The 19185-nt window shown below is 45.3% G+C and overlaps 1 protein-coding gene across 1 annotated transcript in view; it reads right to left on the bottom strand.

Annotated features, from left to right (window-relative positions):
* Positions 1–19185, bottom strand: part of ttn.1 (titin, tandem duplicate 1) — a 198399-nt gene that overhangs the window by 149075 nt on the left and 30139 nt on the right. Inside the window, exons 38-52 of the mRNA XM_055015241.1 lie at positions 18980–19168; positions 16951–17448; positions 16184–16675; positions 15789–15839; positions 10297–10575; positions 9490–10056; positions 9006–9287; positions 8640–8918; positions 8262–8543; positions 7903–8181; positions 7530–7817; positions 7148–7426; positions 6778–7059; positions 5855–6133; positions 3294–3572 (exon numbers count right to left, since the gene is read on the bottom strand). Coding sequence (XP_054871216.1) covers positions 3294–3572; positions 5855–6133; positions 6778–7059; positions 7148–7426; positions 7530–7817; positions 7903–8181; positions 8262–8543; positions 8640–8918; positions 9006–9287; positions 9490–10056; positions 10297–10575; positions 15789–15839; positions 16184–16675; positions 16951–17448; positions 18980–19168 — 4605 coding nt within the window. The remainder of the gene's footprint in view (positions 1–3293; positions 3573–5854; positions 6134–6777; positions 7060–7147; positions 7427–7529; positions 7818–7902; positions 8182–8261; positions 8544–8639; positions 8919–9005; positions 9288–9489; positions 10057–10296; positions 10576–15788; positions 15840–16183; positions 16676–16950; positions 17449–18979; positions 19169–19185) is intronic.

Genomic DNA, 19185 nt, shown 5'->3' on the forward strand with positions numbered 1-19185 from the left:
GCCTCGTTGCTAACTCGACAGGAATAAATCCCACTCTGCAGCGTCCCGACTGAGTGGAGCTCTACAGAGGAGGAGTATGTCTCCAGTCTAACGGTACATGAAGGTCCACTGATCAGCTCCATGTCATGCTTGAACCATTTCACTGTAAACGGAGGCGTTCCTTCAAAGACACTTCTGAAGAGCACAGCAGAGTTTGGAGGAACAGCCTGAGACTTGGGCTCGGTTATGAAGGTCGGTGGCACTAGAACCCATACAGAGACATGGTTATGATACACGGCTACCAGCCTGTGAGCTGAGCCTTTCATAAGGTCTGAATGCTAACCTTTAGCTGTAAGAACTCCACTGCACACGCAGCTGCCTGCCTGGTTGGAGACTCTGCAGGAATACTCTCCTGTATCAGAACCTTCAGCCAGCTTCAGCTGCAGGGATGCCGTATGTTCAACGTGCACTAGTTTGTACTTTAAGCTGTCGGTGAGTTTTTGCTTCCCTTTGCTCCATTCGACCGACAGTGGAAGAGAACCAGTCACTTTGATCTCCATGGTAACCACTGAACCCATAATCGCTTGGATGTTTTTAAATTTTCTAATGAATGTGGGAGGAGTTACCTCTTCTGTATAAAGCAATGTTAAAAACATAATCAGTAAAAGACAACAGTTCTATAATTTAAATCATTTGTTCTGAAAGAGTTTAAATGATTTGACAAACCTAAAACTACAAGCATGACTCTACAGCTACAACTTCCCACAGAGTTTCTGACTTCGAACAGATATTCTCCGCCGTCTTCCTGCTGAGCAGACTGGATGTTAAAACTGCTGATGTTGTTCTCAAAGCAGAGATGATGTTTTCTGCTGGACTGGAGCTCTTTGTCTCGTCTCATCCATCTGACACTTAACTGAGCACTTCCAGCTACTCTGCACTCAAGACTGACCGGATCTCCACGGGTCACTTTGACCACCTCTGGCTTCTCTTGGATCGAAGGAGGTTCTACAACACCAGGAGAAAGAGGTGAGTGTGCTGGTTACTGCAGTTAGAGCTAGCTAGATGTTAGGCATATGAAGTACCTTCTACAGTGAGGGTGGCGAAGCAGCTGTCCTGCCCCACCTCATTTACCACCTGGCAGGTGTATTTCCCACCATGAGTCGCCTCACAGGCAGGAATCCTGAGAGTGGCCTCATTGTTCTGAAAGGATCTCTTGATGTTTGGATCCTCTGGGATCCAGGTCTCATCTTTTAGCCACTGAACAGAGAGAGGTGGAGATCCTTCCACCGAGCAGCTAAAGACTGCCACGTCTCCCAGGACAGTGGACACATTTTCTATCCTCTGAACAAATGTTGGAGGGACTGATGGGAAGGAAAGATGTTTGTAACATGGGGAAGAGTTCAGTTGTGTATGTCTGATGCTGTGTGCAGTCATCAGTAGAACCAACCTTTCAGAGACAACAATGCGAAGCCGGCACAGCTTCCAACCTCATTGGCTACCACACACCTGTAAGTACCAACATCCTCCACCTTACAGTCTTGGATTTTCAAGCCCATATTTTCACCATCAACAATAACATGCTTTTGGCTGGATTTGATTGGTTTCTTATCTTTGAACCATGTGACATTAAGAGGAGGACTTCCTGCCACTTTGCAAGCAAACACAGCCGTGGAACCTTTAACCACCTCCAGAGACGACAGCTCTTCAACAAAACAAGGAGGCTCTGGAATAACAAAGCAAATCACTCTAGAGTGACACTGCAATATTTAGCTGGATTGTAACTAACTAGATGTAAACATGTAAAGAAGAACCAACCTTTGACTTCCAGCTCAAAACAGCAGCTCTCAGTGCCGGCCTCGTTGGAAGCCTTGCAGAAGTATTTCCCGCTGTGAAGCTCACTAACCTGACAAATCTCTAAAGTGGCTGCAGAGTTTAGAAATGACATCCTGTGATGAACACTTTGAAGAATCTCAGCTCCGTCTCTGAACCAACGCACAGAGATCTGAGGAGTACCAGAAACCTGACACTCAAACACCTTCCTGTCTCCTACTCTGACTGATGAAACATCTTCAGGTTTTTCTATGAAAAATGGAGGTTCTGCAAAAATACATACAGAAGTTAGTTAAATATGGAGATCACTGCAAAGTGAAGAATAAATGTGAGAGACCAGCATTAACCTTTGATAAAGAGCACTGCCTGGCATGAGGTGGAGCCCACGTCATTCTGTATTTCACAAACATAGTCTCCAGAGTCGGAGGTTTTGGCAAAGAAGAGCTCCAGAGAGCTGGAAGTGTTGTCTTTAACCACAGAGCAGTCGGCGCTGGATAGAACCTCCTTCTTGTTTTTAAACCATTTGATGGTCAGCGGCGGCGTACCAGAAACCAGAACATTAAACAGGACCTTTGATCCAGGCAACACATTCATAGATTCAGGCTTTTCAAGAACACATGGTGGTTCTGCAGGTGGATAAAACTCAGATTTTAGAACATGTACAGTGATTGTGGATCAAAGTGAAGAAGATGCCGAGTTGAGCTCTAACCTTTAACAAACAAGATCCCAGAGCACTGCACTGCTCCTGCTTTGTTTGTAGCGATGCAGGTGTAGCTGCCGCTGTTTTCAGTGTCAAGGTCAGAGATTTCCAGAAAAGCAACATTCTCAAAGAACGTGCATTTGTGTTTGTCATCAGTCTGGATCTCTCTCTCATCTTTGTACCACTGTACTGTTATGGGCAGGGAGCCGGATACGAGGCACTCCAGACTAGCGAAGGATCCTTTGATACCTTCAGTTGGCTTCAGTTTTCTTATGAAGGACGGTTTAATAATCTGATCTGATACACACAGAGTGCAAAGACAGTGTTACTGCGGCTGTTAACTCAAAACTAAATCTTAGAGAGACATCAGAGTTGTGGATAAACTGACCTAAAACAGTAACTGATGCTTCACAAGAGCTGCAGCCGGCCGCATTTGAAACCTGGAAGGTGTATTCACCGCTATCGCTTGTCCCTGTTTTAATGATGTAGAGCGCTGAGCTACAGTCTGTGTTCTGGATTCTGTATCTCTGGCCGGCCGTCAGTGGCTTTCCTGCCTTCATCCACCTGAACCTGAGCGGTTTGGTGCCTGAGAACCTGCATTCGAGCCTGGCCGGGTCACCCTGGGTCACACTGATGAACTTGGCTCGTTCTGAAATACTTGCTGGTTCTGGTACGACAAAACCATTCAGAGCTGAATGAGCAAGCACCAAGTTAAAGCAACACATGAAGCAGACATCACAGCAGCGGTGGTTAAGACAGGAAGAGCCACAAACATCCTACAAACCTGTAACTATGAGCACAGCGGCACATCTCTGAGTCCCGGCCTTGTTCTGGGCCTCAAACACATACTTCCCGCCGTGTGACAACTGAGCGTTTTTCAAATTCAACACGGCACTCTTGGTTTCAGCGGACATCTTAACATGCTCATCTTCTGTGAGCTCATGATCATCCTTTATCCAGGAGAAAGTCATGGGCAGTGATCCAGACAACATGCACCTCATAGAGACCTCAGAGCCCACCATGCAGGACATGTCCTCTAGTCTCTGAACAAATGACGGTGGTTCTAGTGGGAGAAGACCACAGATCAGACTGAAGGCTGCAACAGTTACACACAAAATCCACATTTCAAACCTCCCGATGTCACGGTCTGCTGACAGTAGTGATAAAATGCAAGAGTTTAGGGCTACAAAAGTACAGAATGGAGAAAATACTGCTGAGATGCCACAGACATTTTAATGTAAGCCATTTGGCAGCATGCAGTGAGGTAAACTGTCTCAAAATTTTATGAGTCATTCCAGAACTGGAGGACATTCTACATCCCATAATCCACGTATTAAACCCTAAAACATGCAGTAGTGTGTAAATGTTCTTGTCCTAAGACCAAATCTAAAAAAACTAAGAGAAAAGAATGTTTAAAATATTTTAAATACCAAATCAGTCTGGAGTTTGTCGTGGTTTCTCTGATGTTTGTGATGTGCAGGTTAAGAAGAAACGTCCGGTGACACTGACTTGCTCAATATAATAATTTATTACATAAATAAGACAGCATCTGAACAGGCACCATGGTTTGCCTGTGGAGAGTTCCCCAGCCAATATGAATCTCCCCCGAACAAAAGGCTGGTGGTCATTTTATATGCTTTGGACAAGAAGGTCAAGTATGAGGTCACAACAAATGGTTTCAGCTAAAAGTCCAACATAGCAAACAGAGGGTCCTGTCAGTCTTTCTCCTAGACCCAAGAGCCCCTAAGAGCAATGTCAATCAATATCTTTGACATAGGAATCCTTATAAGGATAACTTCTAAAAGGAGAACACATTCCAGATTCCATATGATAAGTAACACATCAGACACTACAAGTTCCCCTAAAATGCCATTTTTCCCTTGTTCCCCTGATGACCAAACTGAACCTCTAATAAAACAGAATCTACTCTATTCAAATCTACTTTTTTTTTTTCCATTGATGTCTCTTAATTGTGGGAACATTTTTTAATCAACATAATATTTTAAATAATAATTATTATATATGGAACGTGTCCCACAACTTGTTAGCACAACCTGCTGATGATGTTTTTGTCGTTTTGTGTCTTGTTTTTGCTGTTTTGTATATTATTTTGTCGTTTTCTGTTTCATTTTTGTCATTTTGTGTCCTGTTTTTGTCATTTTGTGTCCTGTTTTTGTTGTTTTGTGTCTCGTTTTTTTCATTTTGTGTCTCGTTTTTGTCATTTTGCATTTTGCTTTGTTGTCTAGTGTATTATTTTGTCATTTTTTGTCTCATTTTGTCATTTTCTGTCTTATTTTGTCATTTTCTATCTCAATTTTGTCATTTTGTGTCCTGTTTTTGTTGTTTTATCTTGTTTTTGTTGTTTTGTGTCTCGTTTTTGTCATTTTATGTCTTGTTTTTGTCGTTTTCTGTCTGGTTTTTGCTGTTTTGTGTATTATTTTGTCATTTTGTCTCATTTTGTCATTTTCTGTCTCGTTTTTGTCGTTTCATGTCCTGTTTTTTTATTTTTTGTCTCGTTTTTGTCATTTTGTGTCTTGTTTTTTATGTTTTGTGTCTTGTTTTGTTGTTTTGTTTATTGTTTTATCATTTTCTCTCATTTTGTCATTTTCTGCCTTGTTTTTGTCATTTTATGTATTCTTTCTGTCATTTTCTGTTTTGTTTCTGTCATTTTGTGTCTTGTTTATGTTGTTTTATGTCTTGTTTTTGTCATTTTCTGGCTTGTTTTTGCTGTTTTGTGTATTATTTTGTTGTTTTCTGTCTCATTTTTGTCATTTTGTGCCTTGTTTTTGTTGTTTTGTGTCTCCTTTTTGTTGTTTCGTGTCGTTTGTTCATTTTGTGTCTCGTTTTTATCATTTTGTGTCTTGTTTTTGTTGTTTTGTGTCTTGTTTTGTTGTTTTGTGCATTATTTTATCATTTTCTCTCATTTTGTTATTTTCTGTCTTGTTTTTGTCATTTTATGTCTTCTTTCTGTCATTTTCTGTTTTGTTTCTGTCATTTTGTGTCTTGTTTTTGTCATTTTCTGTCTCATATTAACAGGATCAGACTAATTCTTTGGACTGTTTTCCATCAGTCAGTTTGTCCTCTTGGTCAGCAGTAACAGCAGCTAAATATCTAGCTTCTACTGCTGAGAAAAAGATCACATTAGCATGGATTAGAGTTAGCAAACAACACAGAAAACATGGAAGAAAAATGCTACCATTGATGTGGAAGCTGAGCTAATCAGTACCTATTACTGATCGATATGGAGCAGAAAACTGGAAAAGAGAAGGTTTAGTTTCTAACATTTTGAAGTCCAAATGTCCTCCAGTTGTGGAACGACCCTCATGGTGCTGTTCTTTGACTAACCTTTTAGAGAAATGTGGTAAGAACAAGATGTCTCCCCGACATCGTTAGTGACGGTGCACTGGTACGTTCCAGCGTCAGCGTTCTCACAGTTTAAGATGTGAAGAGTGATCGTGTCATTTTCAACACTGACTTTATGTCTTTTGTCATTTCTGATCAGCTTATCGTTGAGGAAACAGCTTATTTCAAACGGAGCAGAACCTGAAACGGTTCCTTCCAAGATAATGTCGGATCCTTTAACGAGCTCGGCTGATTCAAAAGGCCTCGTAAACGCTGGAGACTCTATAAAAAACATAATAAATGTGATGTTTAGCGGCCTGAGGGAGAATCTGATGAGGCATGTCTGGTCCACAGAATTCACTGCGTTCTTCAGAGGATAAACTCTCCACCGTCACCGCTGAATGTTTCACTAAATGTTAGGAAACGACATCTAGAGCAGAAACAGAAGACTGAATGTTCTCACTGATATTTGAAAATGGACAGCCCTTTAATTAGCTCTTTTCTTTTCCACTGTAGGATTCAGCAGCTTCAACGTCAACTCAGAGCGACCAGAACAAACAGAATTACTGAAGAACTGAAGTTCTATGTAGAAAACAGAACACTGGAGGTTTGTTCTGTTAGAATATGGAAAGAACTGTATGTGTGAAGAAGCTGCTAAACAAGAACATCAAGAGGACAGGAAACATGTTGTCCTCTCTGAGTTTAACCAATCAGCATCCAGAAAGTACTTTGTCCTCCCTAAAAACAGGTTCTTCAGGGATGGTTCTTGTGGTTGGAACATGGTAACCAGCTATATGTTTCTGAAGTAGAAATTAGTCTGTGTAGATGATCTCCAGTGTGTTTCTGGGAGGAATCAGGTCTAAACGCTGTGGACCAGACTGCCAGAGACTAGGAGGTTAGACTAGGTGGCTGGAGACTGAACCAACCTTTGACGGTCACCGAGCTGCTGCACTGGTCTCTGCCGGCTTCACTGGACGCCACACAAACATAATCTCCGCTATCCTGAACAGAGCAGCTCTCTACCTGCAGCGACGCCATCGAGCTGTCAAAGGACATCGAGTGTCTGCGGTCTGAAACGATCTCTGAGCCATTCCTGAACCATGCGACGCTAATGACAGGAGAACCCTGCACTTTGCAGGACAGCTTCAGAGGATGTCCAGTTCTGAGCAGCTGTGAAGGCTCAGGCTTCATTGTAAATGTTGGAGCTTCTGTAAATTAACAGTAATAATTACAGCAAAATCAAAGCAGAGGGGGAAACAATTCAATGCATCTGTAGAAGAAAGAACCAAACAGCACCTTTCACAAAGAGGACTGTGGTACAGTCCACCTTCCCAGCATCGTTGGACACCTGGCAGGTGTATTTAGCTGAATCACTGGGTTTCACAGAGTGGAGCTCCAAAGAGCTCGAAGAGGCGTCTTTCTTTATGAAACACTTTCCTCCAGTGAAAATCTCTCTCTCCTCTCTGAACCATTTAACAACCAGTGGAGCTGATCCAGTGAAGGACGCCTTTAGGACAACGTTTGATGCCGGTGAGGCGTCCTGGGATTCAGGTTTCACCGTGAAGACTGGAGGTTCTGGAGTTATTAAGGAAGAAATACGGCATACACGTTCAAACCAATCAGTATCACCTGTAAAGTCTGCCAAACTACTGTTTCATCCTAGTTCAGCTCCTCTAACCTTTGATGGACAAAGTGCCGCTGGTTTCTTTTTCGCCGGCATCATTGGAGGCCCGACATGTATAAACTCCTCCATCGCTTTGGTCCAGGCCAGTTATCACCACAGAGGCTGAACTCTCACTGAAATCAACCTTTAATCTGTCATCACTGTGGATCTCTTTATCATCTTTGTACCAGGTAACAACCATCGGCTGAGATCCAGCCACTCTGCACTCCAAGGTAACACTACTACCAACACTGCCGTCCACCTTCTTCAGAGTTTTGGTGAAGGATGGTGGAACTGCTCGATCTGTGTAAGAAACACACCAAACATGTACATGGACATGCTGTCCAGGAGCACCATTCAAACTGCTGCTAATGATGCTAGAACTGACCTATGACTGTGACTGAACAGGAGCACTGGTCTTTTCCCACTTCATTGGACACTTCCATCTTGTACTCTGAAGTGTCTCCTTTATCTGCAGTGAGGATCTTTAAAATGGCCGTGTTCTCCTTCAGAGTCATCTTATATTTACGGCCACTGATCATCTCCTTGCTGTCTTTGAACCACTTCACTTTGAGCTCTGGGCTTCCAGAGATGGTGCACTGCAGCGTGGCCGAATCTCCTGCAGTCACACTGATGGACGCTGCTTTCTCTAAGATCCTAGCAGGTTCTAAAATACAACATGAGTTTTAGATTCAGGGAACAGCTACGTCTGTGTAAATACTTCTCATAAATAGGAATGTTTCCAACCTTGAATAGTTAACATAGCTTCGCATTTCTGCTGCCCCGCCTCATTTTCAGCCAGGCAGGTGTATTTGCCACCATGTTTCATCTCAACAGAGGAGAAGGAGATGCTGGCAACGTTGTTCTCAAACATCATCTTGACATTTGGATCATCATCTCTCAGCAGCTCAGAGTCTTTCACCCATTTGATGGCTATGGGAGCTGAGCCTTTCAGGGTTCCCTGCAGCTTCACTGTGTTTCCCAGCACTGCTGTAGCACTTTCAACTCTCTTTGAGAATATGGGCGGCTCTGAAATAACAAGGTGTGTCATGATAATGTCATTAACAGCCCAGAGGACTACAACAATATCATAAATGTTGGTCCTGATGTTTTCCCATCACTAACCTTTCTGTTTAACCCCAGACTTTGAGGTTACTGACCCAACCTCATTTGATACGACACATTCGTATTCACCAACATCAGCGCTCTCAAAGGAGTGGATCTCCAGAGAACTCAGGCATCCCTGTGAGACTATTCTGAACTTCTTATCTGCTGACAGCCGTTTCTTATTCTTTTTCCAAGTCACTTCAAAGGGTGCAGACCCTGAAATCTCACACTCCAACACAGCTACCGATCCTCTGACCGCCTCTACAGAGACTAGCTCCTTCCTGAAACATGGAGGTTCTAAAGGGGAACATACAATCCAGTTAGAGGAGGTCCTATTGTGACTAAAACTTTAGGTTGGTCATAAAGTTCCTTGAATGTTCACACCTTTCACTGTTACTTTAATGCTGCAGCTTTCACAGCCAGACTCATTGAGAACCTCACAGGTGTAGCTTCCACCATCACTCAACATGACTTCCTGTATCTCAAGAGTGGCGACGCCATTTTTCAGACTGATGGCGTATCTGCCACCAGCAGACAGCTCGCTGTTGTTGAAGAACCAGGCGGTGTGAAGCTCGGGGGATCCTTTGACGCTGCACTGCAGCCGAGCAGCACTGCCTTGCTTCCAAACAGTGGTGACCTCCAGCCTCTTTACAAAGACTGGCGGCTCTGCAGAGGTGTGGTTAAAAAGATCCATTATGGAGCCAGAGAAGTCAGTTAAAATCAACAATGCAGCATGGAGAGAGAAGAGGTTAAAAAAGAAAGGTCAACTGGACACCATACAATAAAATGACATCAATTTTCAGTACTGCAGATTTGTAAAAGCTTCAAATGCTGCAGTATCCATGAAAGTTAACTAGACAGCTCTTACCTTGGACCTTCACCGACGTGGAGCAAGACACACTCCCGGCCTCATTAGTCACCACACACACATAGTTCCCACAGTCTTTCAGTGTGGTCTTCAGGATATCAAGAGTGACTGTCTTATCCTCAAAAGACAGTTTACAGTCGGGAGACTGATGGACTTTTCTACCGTCTCTGGTCCAGGTGATGGAGACTCCAGTGTCCTCATCTACCTGACACTCCAGGTGCAGAGGAGCTCCGACCATGGCAGCGACAGCACCAAGGGGCTTCACAAAGTTGGGCTTATCAATAACTCGCAGCTCTGCGCTGCACTCAGCCGTCCCAACATTATTAGAAGCTTTGCACACATAAAGGCCCCGGTCAGCTGCCTCCAGCTTGGTTATCTCAAGAGTGTGCTTATTCTTTTCACAAGAGGTCTGGTAGTGTGTCGGCACTGTGGGCAAAGCCTGGCTGTCTTTGAACCAGACAACACTGAGAGGAGCAGATCCAGTTATTACACACTGCATCACTGCCCTCTTTCCAACAAACACAGTCTGAGGCTCAGGTCTACTTATAAAGACTGGAGGGCATTTCTCTACAAGGATTCAGAAAAAGAGAAACACATTAGTGAATGTGTGTTAACCCCAGATAGTTCACCTTTACCAAAACCTGCCAATGAGACAAATTAAACCGGCGGGGCAAGAAAGTGTAAAAAATAAAATCTATTCACAAGAAACCAGCGTCCATCCAAAGGAACCAAGATGATCTGACGCCTTAAAGAAGGTCAGCTCCAAACACAACCAGCAGAGAAGAAGGAAACATGCATCGCTCTAACCTGTGACACTGAGGGAGGCGGAGCATTCATCGCTGCCATGCTGATTGGATGCCTTGCAGGTGTATTCACCGCTGTCGTCCTTGGATGGGCTCAGGACCTCCAGGGAGGAGGTGCTGAAGCGGCTGATGATCCGGTACTTATCACCCTCCTTGATGGGGTGTCCATCTTTGAACCACTTGAAGCTCACGTTTGGAGCATCCTCAGTCTCACAGTCAAACTTGGCCATGCTGCCAATGTTGATCTCCACCGGAACAATTCTGTGCCTGAACACAGGTTTCACTGCAGAGACAACAGGACAGAGTGAATACACAGAGGGGGTGGAAATAAAAACAAGAAAAGGTTGCTCTGGAGGTGGAGATGTGGTGAACCTGGGATGGAAAGTGACGCACAGAGTTATCCTTGATGACTGGAGGAGGAAAGATGTATTAGGTTTGGGTTGAAGATGTGATGATTCTGTGACAAGAGAAGGAGAGAAAGCATGCAAAGAAGAATGGAGCAGGAATGAGGAATGTCTACAGATATGGAGTCAGAGGTGGTTCCTTGGAGAGGAATGAACATTAGAGTGATGTGTTTGTAGAGGATGAGCTCAGACGTGAAGATGTCACTGCTGTCTGGTGAAAACCTCAAACCATCAAATCTAGTTTGGCTTTGATCCAAAGCCTTTTGTTTTCAGTTTCATTCCTTCATTACATTTTGATTCTGGTTGAGGTTTGCAGACAACAGAGTTTGAATTTCACTGATGTGTGAAGTTAGTTGATGGTGATATCAAAGAACTGTCCATCATCAAACCTCTTGAGACCACCGTGAGTCTTGAAGATGTCGTAATCTTGCCAGCTTCATTCTCAGCCTCACAGACATATTCTCCTTGATGTCTCTCCTTTACAACTTTGTGGATAACCAGTGTGTATGTGTCGTGGTCTTTAGAACACTTGAACTCTTTGCCAGATTTCACCAACTGACCGTTGAAGAACCAGTGAACTTTGGAGACGTACTTTATGGTGGCAGTAAAAACAGCCCTGCCATTTTCCTCAGCGCAAACATGCTCCAGAGACTCAACTACAACTGGATAATCAGCCAGACTGTCGCAGGACTCGCTGATCATGATTGCCTCTGACAGATACTCCTCTCTGGTTTCTCTGTGGACCTCTATGTGTTCAACGGGACCTACAACTACAGTGGTGATGGCGTTCCTCTCTGACCTGACCTGTCTGGACTCTTGGATCTCAGTCCGACCCTGAACTGTGGCGCTGTGGAACGAAGCCCTGGCTTCAGTTTTGACGGCTGCAGACTGAGATGCAGCAGGAGGAAACCCGACTGCACTCTCTGCCACCATCACAGTGTCCACCACAGACGACAGAACCTCTTTGGATGGCACTGAGCTCACCTGCACTTTCTGAGGCTTGCCGATCTGCATGGTGCCTGGTTGCTCTGAAGTGAGACTCTGCTGCTCCTGGAAAACCATTGCATGTAGAGCTACCTGGAGTTCAGACCTGAGGTCAGCTGTCTGAGGATATTCACCTTCAAAACACAGCATGATCTCCAGGGGGGCACCTGGTGAGGTGATCAGGTATGTATTTGTGGCCCGTCGGAGTTCTCTCTGGACCTTCACTTCCTGCACCTCCACCGCCTCCAGCCTTCCAACAACGTCAGCCAGTAACACCGGCTGGTCGCTGGCCACGGCCGACTGGAGGGCGTCTCTGAGCTGACGTCGAACATTCAGACCGGAAGGTTTTGGCATGTTAATGACAAAATTGAGTTCTTTAGGTAGAGTCTGAACATCCCGAGACTCGTGGACAAACAGAACTCCTTTAGGCTGTGTCTTCACACTGACAATCGAACCCTCAGATTTAAGTATTTCATTAGACCGCTCTCCCATAATCACCCTCTTTTCTTCTAGCAGCACCGACTGTCGGACCGACTGACCCTCCTCGATCTGGACAGCAAAGTCCTGCTCAGCAGCTTCTAAGATTTTGCAGCTTTCAGTGGCAGTTGCCTTCTCTTCAATGAAAACTGGCTTTTTGGGGATCTTGGGCTCAGTTTTAATCTCAGACTTGAATTTTTCAGCAGTTTTCAGGCTGGTGGTGTGGCCCTCCTCCAGAGTCTGAGTGTCTGTGATGTTCAGAGAATGCATGATGTTCCAGTAGTCCTCTCTCTGGACTAAAGCTCGATGCTGCTTGTCATTGGTCACAAAAGGCGTCTCCTTCGGGAGCTGGATGGGCTGAGAGGACACAGTCAGGATGTTCGGAGGCCTGGACTCAGTTCGAAGCTGTGCCTCCACACCGACCACAGACACATCGAGATCCTTGTGATAATCCGCAGTGATCTCCCTCCTCTCCTCAGACGTCGCTGCATACGTTCTAGCCTTCTCCTGTTTCTGTGCTGCCACCTGCTGGTCAGGTTTAGTGATTGTCAGGAGACCTTCCTTTGGTAAAATGGACACAGAATGGATGGACTGAAGGTGTTTTGGTTGTGGTAGCTCTTTCTCCGGCTGAACAGAGGTGGCATTGGTCTTTGCTGTGAACTCTGAAGTTGCCTCACAAACCGCCGTCCTCTGGTCCTCTAGAATCACTGAATGCAGCAGAGTGGGACTCTTTCTCATCTCAGCATGTTCTGCAGAAGGCTTCTCGCTGCTGAACCTTCCCTCAGACTGTAAGACCTCCTGACTGCTGATAACCTGCAGGTTCAGGAGTCGCTCTCCTTCATTCTGAGGCTGCAGATTCATAGAAGAAGCTAAAGGTGGCACCAGTCCTTCCTGTTCAGCCTGGAGCTCATACTTCTCTTCACTACTCATAGCTGACTTAAACACCACGTCTTTGCACGGGGTGATGCTCTCCTGCTCTGGTCTTTGTATTTCAAATTCCTTCTCCTTGGATAAAGTTACTCTAGTCTGACTCACTGGTGCTACCACTGCTTTAGGTTGCTCTTTTTCAATCAGGGGTATGAAGGCTTCATCTAAAGCCTGCAGAGGCTCAGAGTGTCCTTCTGTGAGCTGCAGCTGCCCTGCAGACTGAGCCGAGTATAAGATCTTAACCCCCTCTGTGACTCTGAAGCTCTTCTCCTCCTCAGGTCGGTGCACAACGCCTGAGGTTTCATTGAGGATGGGCAGAGCAGATTCCACTTGGTGGCTGCTAACGAGCTGCCTGGACTCAGCCAGAGTCTGAACGTGTTCAGGCGTCCGGTCGGTTAAAGCCTCGGCTCTGACAATGGCCAGAGGAAGGACCTCCTCTGATGTAGCTGACAGGAGCCTGGACAGCTGCTCTTTAGATAACTCCAGTGCTACGACTTCGGGGCTGAGGATTCGCTCAGAGTGCTGCTCGGTGATCTTCTGTCTCTCCTGGATTGAAGATAAGAAAGTGGCCATGTGAAGTTGTTTCACAGGAACAGCAGAAACATGAGGAGGGTGGCTGGGAGCCAGGGAAACCCTCTCCTGGATCTCATGGGCCTGTAGCACTGCCGCCTGGTGGGTGAGTTGCTCTCGATGAAGCGTGGCAGCAGAGATATCCAGCTCTCTGAGGGTTCCCACCTCTTCACTGGGAATAATCTGATGGTCTTCAGTGCTAATGGTGTAAATCATCTGATCAGATCGGGTTCTTTCCCGGTGTGATCTGGACTCTGTGGTTTGCTCTGTCATAAATATCTTCAAACTTTTCTGTACTAGTGTTTGCTCTTCCTGAGCTTTCACCCTGAACACCAGCAGCTCTGCGGTACACGAGGCTTCCCCATACTGGTTGGAGGCCTTACAGGTGTAGACGCCGCTGTGTTCTTGTTTGACACTCTTAAGGTTAATGAAGCCTGAACCGTCTGGGTTGTTCACAGTGAAACAGAACCCACTCGACTGAATGTGGAAGCTGCCTTTGAGCCACTGAACCTCGGGGAGAGGATCTCCGGTCACGACGTACCTGAAGAAACCGTCACCTCCCTCTGACAGCTGAAGACACTCTATAGTTTTAATGAATTCTGGGGGCTTGCCAGTTGGTGCTGCTAATGTTCTCCCAGCATCCTCCTGCTCAGGCTCCCTCACCTGAACATGCAGGTAGGAAGTGCAGGTCGACTGGCCGAATCTGTTGCTGACTGTACAGGAGTACTCTCCCTCACAATCCCTACGAACCCTGTTAATTACCAGACTATACTCATCTAGTTCATGAATGAATGTGTAAATGGATGAACTCGTGATGCTCTGCCCGTTGTGGAACCACCGAACCATGGGCTTCGGGAAAGCGGACACTCTGACGGTAAACATGGCGGTTTCTCCGACAGTCACAGCTGCTGGAGAAAGTTCGCTGAGGAAAACGGGTTTTTCTTTTTTCCTCTCTAAAGTGCTCGAGAAGCGTTTGGACTCTGGCTTGAGTTCAAGTGTTCTGGTTTTGTCTGGTAACTTTAGGCCGGTGTAGTATGACTCCTGGGTTTCCTCTTCCACTGTGATGGTGGAGCTAGAGAAGGCTGAGTGGAATAATAGAGTTAAATGAGAAACACTCTCCAACCACTGAACAGTCAGCTGCAGCCAGAACAGAACATCAGAACTGGAGATAAAACCAACATAGTGTTATTTATGTTTTCAACAAATTAAGTACTTAACACTTAGTGCTACTGCTGTCCAGGGATGTCCCGGACCCGATCCTGATCTAAGGATCCTTAGATTAGGATCTTGACATCGGGATCTTTAGATCAGACCCCTTAGATCAGAATCCTTATATTAGACTCCTTAGATCAGGATTCCGATATCAGGATCCTGATCTAATGGGTCTAAGGATCCTGATCTGAGATCCCGATATCAGGATCAAAGGATCCTGATATCGGGATCCTCAGATCAGTGTCGTTAGACCAGGATCCTTAGACCAGAATCCTTAGATCAGAATCGTGGCAGACCAAGACGATTTTTGGCTCATTGGTACCAGCATGAACCAAAGTCTGTTCCTTTAGGTCAGCCATCACAGATGTGCTGTAAATGTGAAGAATTTACTTAATATTCATCCTTTTTTCTGGGCATCTGCTGACGTTGCTGGAAATTAAGTGGACACTAAGGCACCTGTTAAATATGTGACAGGTGAACAAGGTCCTAATTGATCCCAATTTTATACAGACATGCACCTGATTAAGCCTCACACAAGACTTTGTCATGGTGCCCCTTTACTAGCTAAACTCCCACAATGCTCTCTGATTGCCACCATGAACTGTGATGCCTCCTTTGGTCACTACAGTGTTAAACAGCAAGGGGCTAATCTACAATACTTCATGTGTGTTATTGCTGAAAATGGTCTGGATCAACAAAAAACAAAATTCTTGATCAGGACATCCCTGCTGCTGTCCACCGTAAGTTTTGTCAAACTTACTTTGATAAGAACTTTTTGTACATTTAGTAAAACGTTTGCAGCGTTCAGGGTAATTTGGGAAAATGTAATTCTTACCAGCCAGACCTGAAAACCAAACAATACAAACATCTGCTTTGTAAGGAAATCAACATTAAAAACTGTTCTACATGAAACCATATTTACCTTTCACTTCCTCCTTCACCTCAATCACAGGTTCCTCCTCCACAGTAGTTACTGTAAAGACACAGATGCTTACAGATTAGAAACACTCCAGACCTGCTGTGAGGCATTAGAATCAGTGGCAGCTCGTGCATCCAGATCATCTTTGGTTTCTTTAACTGGTACAATGCATGCTTCCTTTGGCCTCTGAGTGTGCAGCACCTTTGGCTTTGTGGAATAAGCTCAGTGGTGTGAGTGTCCCTCTCTTTATCTCTGTTTTAATCTCAGTGGTTAAAGTCTTGTAGAAGACATGGTGTCGCCCTGTGAAGAAGTGTGTCTCTGCTGGCTGTGTGGGTGGAAAGCAGTGTGATGGAACAAAGCCCGAGCGAGCAGAAGGACCAAAGCATGCAGATGCCAACCTTTCGTCACTGTGCTGCGCTCAGCATCGATGGCTGAGCTCACATTTTTGCAAGTGTAAGAGCCCCCTTGTCCGGGTCCCATTTTAACATTTCTACAGCACAGGGGGCCGTCATGTTTCAGAGAGTAAGACACCGAATCCTCAATATTCAACCGGTTGTAAAGCCAAATGACAAACGCAGCGGGGAGCCCCTTCATAACGCAATACAGGGAGCTGCTGCCTCGGCTTCGGACCAGAAGCTGAGGGGGGAGTTTGATCAGGAACTCTGGGCCGTCTGAGAGTTGCTTGTCGTGAGGCAGGACGTCGGGGAAGTACAGCTGGCTGATGAGGCTGTGAGGTCTCTGGGAAGATGGAGGCAATGGCCCTGGCTTCTCCACCACCTCTGGCTTGTCTTGGTCGGGGGGATCTCTAGGGGTCTCCCTGTCTGCCTGAGACACTTTACGCACAGAATCGGTAGGGATGGGGGTTTCTGCTTTGACATTCGCTTCTTTAGCTGGGTAAGAATAAAGTTAGGGAGAGTAATTAGGGGTCAGAGAGTATAAGGCTGAGAGTCTAAACACTAAACAGTTAGTAGGATGGATGATGAGGTTAGCAAGGCGAAGCTGGAAACAGCAGAAAGAGGATAAACTAGCTATAAAGATTGTTATTCTATTACATCTTAACAGGTTACAGAGGAAATATTAAATCGTGGGGGACGAAGCGGGAGGAGCAGGAGGTGGGATGGACCAGATGGAGAGACAGACTAGTAAAAAAAGAAAGATTAACCACCTTCAACAGTGAGCTGGGCGGAGCAGCTGTTCTGGCCGTGTTGGTTGGTGGCGGTGCAGCGGTACCGGCCCTGGTCCGCCACACCAACACCCTGGATAACCAGTGACAACACAGCCCCGCTCTGAGAGCTCCTCACCCGCTCTGTGTCCGCCAGGTTCTGGCCGTTGTGATCCCAGACCACGGCGGTGAAGGGCTGCCCGTTGAACGAGCAGCTGAACTCGGCCATTTCGCCGCTTTTCACCCGGACGTCGCTCATTTCCATTAGCAGCTCGGGGCTGGCCGAGAGTTTGAAATCAAAGCTGCTCTCAGAGCTTTCCATCTGAATCTCAAACGTCCTCCATGACACAGAGGAACTCTCAGAGACCGTCTCAGTAAACTCAACACTGTGGCAGGTTTGTCCCACCAACAGAGAGCTGAAGCTCTCCGTCTGAGCCTCCAGGCTCTGAATTACTTTAGTCTCAGCCCCAGCGGTCGACACACTAGCTAAGGCTTTCTCATCTGGGCAATAAGAAAGAGTAGAAGAATTAGGTCAACACATCATTCTGGTGACTTCTCCAGGTTACTTGTGTCACAGCTTGTTGAGTCGAGCAGTGGAGGTGGAGCGTTGAGGATCAGTCATTATCAGTGAGGGAGCGACACTGGCTGGTTTCCGCTGTCAATCATGCAAGCTTGACCGGAGCCAAAACTCAAAGTAAAACAGCTTTAGATTACATCCGTGCTGGAGTGAGAGGAACCTGGAAAGCTGCTGTGTTCTGACCATGCTGCATTCTCTGAAATAAAGATCTCGTCTCGCAGGGAGACTGTTAAGACTGTTTGTGGAAGAGAAGATTCATGCAAAGAGAAACCTGGAGGACGAAGCTTCCAGTGAGGATCAAACACTTCTTCATGCTCCGGTCAGTCCAAGTGTTTCAACACGATGAAGAAGCTGGAAAATATTCTCCAGCAGTTTTAACTTTCCGTTTTAGTCTTTTGGTAGAAATGTGTTTTAGTTGTTTGATTTTTAATAGCTTTGGCTATACAAACTAAAATCAATAACGTTGTCTATCTGAACATTTTAGTCTAATTTTTGTTTTTAAATAAGTTTAGTTTGAGAAGAAAACATGAATTCAGCTGTATAACATTATTATAGTGAGCATGTAGGTTCAGAATGAGCTGTTTTATCACTGCAATGCGACATGCTTGGTAATATTAACCAAAGATCTACTTACAAATTAGCTCAGGTCTTAACTGACCCATTAATCCAGTTCATTATTTCTAATTATCAGTATTCTTATTGTTTTAACTGATTCCAGGTAAAGTAAATGAACCTACAAACTGCTCAGGCATCAACTTGTTATCAGCTAAACGTCTTTTTGTATTTCAGATAAACATCATCTGACTTTGTGCAACCACAAGTTAAAGTTTTTAACACAAAGTTCTTTTAACAACATGCTGTTATCTGACAGAACATATCGAGTACAGAAGAAGTATGAATTTACGCGTCTGTTAAAAACAGCCCAAATCAGAAATCTGTTTAGAAATCTGTTCTTTCACACTGTGTGACTGTAAAATGACGCCCCTTAACTGAATTTAAATCAGCTCCAGATATTATTTTATAGATATTTGCTGCTATTATCACAGTTTTGAACATTACAGTATTCCTCTGCTATTTAATGTCTTGTTTCTGGCATCACTGCTGCAGATTTTCACCATTTCTTTGTTTGGGTTTTGTTTTTCCGTGCAGCAGCGATGCTATCTGCCACTATCTGACACCATGCAGCTCTCTGTTGGCTCAGGAACAGTCTCTGTGCACCAACAGATGCTTGGTTTATATTTGACAGGTGAGTGAAGTGTGACACACCTGTCTGCACACACCGCCCTAACAAACAGGGATGCTCTGACCAGTGACTGCTGGTTAACTCCCGTTAGCTCAGCGGCTAACAAGAGTTTTAAAAGCAGGATTTTCAGTGTGGGTTAGGAATCAGAGCAGCCCTGTGAGGAACATGCAGGGATTCAGGCAACAGTTCATCTGGACGTCTACAGGACTCACCGTCGATATTCAGAGAGGCAGCACATGTGACCATTCCTGCCGAGTTTGTGGCAACACATGAGTACTCTCCTTCATGGCTCGGGAGGACTCTGGAAATGTCCAGCTGGCAGGTTTCACCATAATGAGACATCCTGAAGATGTCTGACTGCCTGACCTCTCTGTCATTACAGAACCAAGAAATCTGCACATCTGGAGACACAGCGTTG

This window comes from Amphiprion ocellaris, chromosome 11 (assembly GCF_022539595.1).
Source record: "Amphiprion ocellaris isolate individual 3 ecotype Okinawa chromosome 11, ASM2253959v1, whole genome shotgun sequence".
Classification (NCBI taxonomy): domain Eukaryota; kingdom Metazoa; phylum Chordata; class Actinopteri; family Pomacentridae; genus Amphiprion; species Amphiprion ocellaris.